Source organism: Arachis ipaensis, chromosome B06 (assembly GCF_000816755.2).
Source record: "Arachis ipaensis cultivar K30076 chromosome B06, Araip1.1, whole genome shotgun sequence".
Classification (NCBI taxonomy): domain Eukaryota; kingdom Viridiplantae; phylum Streptophyta; class Magnoliopsida; order Fabales; family Fabaceae; genus Arachis; species Arachis ipaensis.
In genome coordinates this window covers 131,295,004-131,301,176 of record NC_029790.2, presented here as the reverse complement: position 1 = coordinate 131,301,176, position 6,173 = coordinate 131,295,004, and the positions used below count along the sequence as shown (strand labels likewise).

General features: G+C 32.5%; 1 protein-coding gene across 1 annotated transcript in view; it reads right to left on the bottom strand.

The window, feature by feature from the left end:
- LOC107647659 (disease resistance protein RPM1-like) overlaps positions 3,610-6,173 on the bottom strand; it is a 7,398-nt gene continuing 4,834 nt past the window's right edge. The window contains exon 2 of the mRNA XM_021105193.1: positions 3,610-5,854. Within this exon, the coding sequence (XP_020960852.1) occupies positions 3,858-5,854 (1,997 nt within the window). The 3' untranslated portion in view covers positions 3,610-3,857. The remainder of the gene's footprint in view (positions 5,855-6,173) is intronic.

The window sequence follows — 6,173 nt, the reverse complement described above, 5'->3', positions numbered from 1 at the left end:
ATACTTATAACATCTCAACATAAAATCTAATTCTCAAATTTTTTATCTCCACATTAGAAGATAGAAGAAAAAAACCTACTCATAATAACATTAGATAATACACTAGTCTATTTCCAAAAAAACTAGCCAACTAGAGATTATAAGTGGAAATTGGAAATGTTTTTTTCAATGAAATCAAAAAATAAAAAGCCATCGTTATTTTAAAAAGCATGGAGCAGTTCCTTCTTAGAGATACGTAATTATATGAGTGTGTATGTGAAATTAAAATCGTTTACATTTCCTAATTTAGAGTTGACATGCAAAGTGTGAAGCTTCTGACAAATAAAATGGGTTTTGGAAGGTGATATTGTCCTTACAAGCTCTGATTATTCATTATTAGAGAGTCAAAATTGAATTAAGTATGTAGTTTGCTAAGTTTCTCTGTGAGATTAGCAAGTTCAATTTGCTAAGTTTAAGAACTAATTAATTTTAACAAAATTATTATTTAAATAGTAATATTTATTTATTTATTGAAAAATCAACAAGTTGATCAATGATGAGTTGATGACCAAAGCATATTCTAATCCTCCATAAATATTGATATTGATGGATGGAAACGAAAATTCAAACACATGCCCATTGCTAAGCACTAATCAACAAAATTTTCTTACTAGTAGTGCGTTTTCTGCACATGCTATAACATATTTAATTCGCGCATACATGTTATGAATAAAAATATAAGAATAAGGACGTGGGTGGTATAAAACTAAAAATAGGGGTGAGAGTTTTGTAAAATGAATAGAAACATGAGTAACTAAATCATGAATTCACATGAAATATTTCATCTCAACTAAATAATGAATAGTAAAAAGTTATGAAATATAAAATAAAATAGTGTACAAAGCATTATTATTATTGTGTATCTATAATTTAGGAAGGTGCATATTTTCATAATTGGGTCAATAATCCCAATTGGGACAAATATGAGTTAAAGTCAAAGATTCTTTGACCATCATAATTACCCCAAAATATTAATAATCGGCGAGAAATTCAATCAAACCTAGTCATTACTATTATTTTATCAAATCACAAATCACTGATCCATAGCGTAAAAACAACCCTCTCTTTATTCTTAATTTGTTGCGTGTGGGGCTGGGAGCAACTCATCATGGAGATAATACGTATCACTGTATCAGTACTTGGGAGAAGCTATAAACAATTATATTTATCATAGTCATCATTCTCTAAAATATTTAAATATTGTACATTTGGTAACTAACGAGTGTTCCGTTCCTGAATGTAATTAGTTATTATTTGGTAGTTAATTGGTTTAAGAACTTTGGAGCTTAATATTAGTTGATAGTTAATATACAGCAACTAAAAATGGTTTTGTAAGATAAAGATGACATGTGCAAAATTTTGTTAATAGAGAAAAGTTACTATATCAAAAAGCAAAGAACAATTTTGAATATAATTTATTTTCACACCATGTAGATTAATGTTTACAAGTGTAAAAGAAAATATAGAAATGTATGTACATAATGAATAAGCAGTAACCACATGATATTGCTGAAATGTCAACAAGTGACGGGTGCTCTATAGCCTATATAGTATAGGAAAGTTATCAGGTGTACCCGAAAATATTGGTATTTTAGTTGTTTTAACCGTTGATTTTAATTAATATATATTATATATATTTTTTATAATTCATATCAACGATTAAAAGAATTAAAACACCGATATTCTCAGTACACCTGATAACCTTCCTATATAGTATATAACTATATAACATGCATGAGTTTCCGAACATGATCTGGCACTTGTACTGCTTCTAGATTCCAATTCCTAAGTGCGAGAAAGAACTCTTGGAGGCAAGGCAGTGATCCTTCATCTATTCTAATAGCTTTCAATGTTGAATCCGCTAGGGTGAGTGATCGTAGTTTCCCGAACCACCCCTTTTGGATGTTTAATTCATCACCCTCGAATGGGCGGACATAAAGTCGCATCAATTCTGGCAGGTGGCGCCCTACAAGACACAATTGGTCTTGTGTGAATTTAAACCGTATCAACTCCAACCCGATAAGATTTTTGAGTCTAAAAACCCAATCTGGCACCATTATACTTATAACATCTCAACATAAAATCTAATTCTCAAATTTTTTATCTCCACATTAGAAGAAAAAAAAAATAAACCTACTCATAATAACATTAGATAATACACTAGTCTATTTCCAAAAAAACTAGCCAACTAGAGATTATAAGTGGAAATGTCTATACTTTTTTTCAATGAAATCAAAAAATAAAAAGCCATCGTTATTTTAAAAAGCATGGAGCAGTTCCTTCTTAGAGATACGTAATTATATGAGTGTGTATGTGAAATTAAAATCGTTTACATTTCCTAATTTAGAGTTGACATGCAAAGTGTGAAGCTTCTGACAAATAAAATGGGTTTTGGAAGGTGATATTGTCCTTACAAGCTCTGATTATTCATTATTAGAGAGTCAAAATTGAATTAAGTATGTAGTTTGCTAAGTTTCTCTGTGAGATTAGCAAGTTCAATTTGCTAAGTTTAAGAACTAATTAATTTTAACAAAATTATTATTTAAATAGTAATATTTATTTATTTATTGAAAAATCAACAAGTTGATCAATGATGAGTTGATGACCAAAGCATATTCTAATCCTCCATAAATATTGATATTGATGGATGGAAACGAAAATTCAAACACATGCCCATTGCTAAGCACTAATCAACAAAATTTTCTTACTAGTAGTGCGTTTTCTGCACATGCTATAACATATTTAATTCGCGCATACATGTTATGAATAAAAATATAAGAATAAGGACGTGGGTGGTATAAAACTAAAAATAGGGGTGAGAGTTTTGTAAAATGAATAGAAACATGAGTAACTAAATCATGAATTCACATGAAATATTTCATCTCAACTAAATAATGAATAGTAAAAAGTTATGAAATATAAAATAAAATAGTGTACAAAGCATTATTATTATTGTGTATCTATAATTTAGGAAGGTGCATATTTTCATAATTGGGTCAATAATCCCAATTGGGACAAATATGAGTTAAAGTCAAAGATTCTTTGACCATCATAATTACCCCAAAATATTAATAATCGGCGAGAAATTCAATCAAACCTAGTCATTACTATTATTTTATCAAATCACAAATCACTGATCCATAGCGTAAAAACAACCCTCTCTTTATTCTTAATTTGTTGCGTGTGGGGCTGGGAGCAACTCATCATGGAGATAATACGTATCACTGTATCAGTACTTGGGAGAAGCTATAAACAATTATATTTATCATAGTCATCATTCTCTAAAATATTTAAATATTGTACATTTGGTAACTAACGAGTGTTCCGTTCCTGAATGTAATTAGTTATTATTTGGTAGTTAATTGGTTTAAGAACTTTGGAGCTTAATATTAGTTGATAGTTAATATACAGCAACTAAAAATGGTTTTGTAAGATAAAGATGACATGTGCAAAATTTTGTTAATAGAGAAAAGTTACTATATCAAAAAGCAAAGAACAATTTTGAATATAATTTATTTTCACACCATGTAGATTAATGTTTACAAGTGTAAAAGAAAATATAGAAATGTATGTACATAATGAATAAGCAGTAACCACATGATATTGCTGAAATGTCAACAAGTGACGGGTGCTCTATAGCCTATATAGTATAGGAAAGTTATCAGGTGTACCCGAAAATATTGGTATTTTAGTTGTTTTAACCGTTGATTTTAATTAATATATATTATATATATTTTTTATAATTCATATCAACGATTAAAAGAATTAAAACACCGATATTCTCAGTACACCTGATAACCTTCCTATATAGTATATAACTATATAACATGCATGAGTTTCCGAACATGATCTGGCACTTGTACTGCTTCTAGATTCCAATTCCTAAGTGCGAGAAAGAACTCTTGGAGGCAAGGCAGTGATCCTTCATCTATTCTAATAGCTTTCAATGTTGAATCCGCTAGGGTGAGTGATCGTAGTTTCCCGAACCACCCCTTTTGGATGTTTAATTCATCACCCTCGAATGGGCGGACATAAAGTCGCATCAATTCTGGCAGGTGGCGCCCTACAAGACACAATTGGTCTTGTGTGAATTTAAACCGTATCAACTCCAACCCGATAAGATTTTTGAGTCTAAAAACCCAATCTGGCACCATTACTCCATATAAGTAAAGACGCTCAAGGTGTGGAGGAGGACTAGTTAGTGACTCCAATTCAAGGATTTCATTGTGTTTGGCATTTATCAACAATGAGCATAGATTGGTCATGCTCTCTATAGCATTGCACAACCACATTCCATCCTTTCTATCAACATTTTCGATCTTCAAACTCCTCAATTGCTTCAAATTCTTCAGTTCCCCAAAAACATCACTTGCATCAACCCCGGCTAATTTTTGTAGAGCCGTTAAATTTGCAACCCCTCTCTTTAATTTTACACCTTTCCACGCTTTTGTCTGCACATTAAGATAACACAGCTTTGTAAGTGAGTAAATCTCCACTGGAAGATCATTCACATTGGTCCCTTTTAGGTCAAGAGTCTCTAGGTTTCGAAGCTTTCCGATGGATTCGGGGATGATCTCAATGTTGCTATATCTTAAATTTAGGTATTTCAAGTGGACAAAGTTTCCAATTGTTTCTGGAACATGATCAATTGGTATTTTCTCAAAGTCCAGTGTCACCAAGAGCTTGAAATTAGAGAAAAGTGAGTTCACAAAAGTGCTTATCGTTTCCTCCTCATCTATAATATCATAAAGAAGGAAAGAACGCAACAAGCTACATTGGTTTCTATCAGCACTTGTTCTCAGATCAGCAAAGTCAACATTTGTGCCAATTGATAAACGTCTACTCCATTTATCAAAACAAAATGGGCTACCTTTCTTCACTTGACAGAAGTTGAACTCTTCACATTTCTTGACAATGAAGTCATGCATTAAATCATGAACTCTACACTTTCTAACTCTGCTGTAACTGTTCACATAAGCTACCTTAACCAAGCTCCTAGCAATGAGCTCAGCTAAGTACTCTTCTCCAACTTCTTGTTGAGTTTGGTGCTCTCTGCACTCCACAAACCCTTCAGCTATCCACAAATTGATGAGCCTTGCCCTCTTGATTGCGTATTGCTCGGGAAAAAGGCCAAAGTACAAGAGACATGACTTGAGGTGGTAACTAAGATCCTGATAACTTTCTGACAGTGCCTGATGGTAACCTTTAAGATGAGAATCGCTTGCAAGCTTTGATTGAAGGCTGTTGTACACCACCTTCCAATCTGAGACTCTTTCTTTCTTGGTTGACAGAAGAGAAGCTATAGCCACAATTGCAAGTGGCACACCGTCACACTTTTTTGTGAACTCTTCAGATAGTTTCATCAACTCTTCACAGAGATTCTTAGAACCAGATTGAAATGCCTTCGAATGGAAGAGTCTCAAGGCATTTTCGGGTTCTAGAGGCTCCAGTGGGTAGGTATGAACTTTTGCTGACACTTTGCAAGAATCAGCAACACCCGTGTCTCTTGTTGTAATCATTATCATTCCATTATTTTTCGGCAATGCCAATTCCACAGCTCCCCAAAGCTCTGTTTCCCAAACATCATCAAGTACTATTAAGTACTTCTTTTCTTTCAAGTATTCTCTTGTATCTTCAATCAAAGCATGAAGGTTGTTGTCCACATTGCTTCCTTTCATATCACCAAAGCTCCGCAGCAAAGCCTTGAACAACTGCACTCCTTTGAGTGAGCGAGATACATCCACCCATCCATAACAATCAAAAGAGTGCTTTTGTTGTTCTTGCTTGTATACATTTCTCACCAGAGTCGTTTTACCTGTTTCAAATCATACATGACCAAAAGGTACGATTAAATATGTATAAAAGCGTCTAAGATAAAATTAAAGAACCATGATTAAAAAATAATTACTTCTAAAAAAGAATTTCCCATCCATAAGAGTGCTTTTGTTGTTCTTGCTTGTATACATTTCTCACCAGAGTCGTTTTACCTGTTTCAAATCATACATGACCAAAAGGACCAAAAGGTTATGTATAAAAGCGTCTAAGATAAAATTAAAGAACCATGATTAAAAAAAATTACTTCTAAAAAAGAATTTAATGGAAATAGATTAACAAAAAAAAAACCATTTCTAATT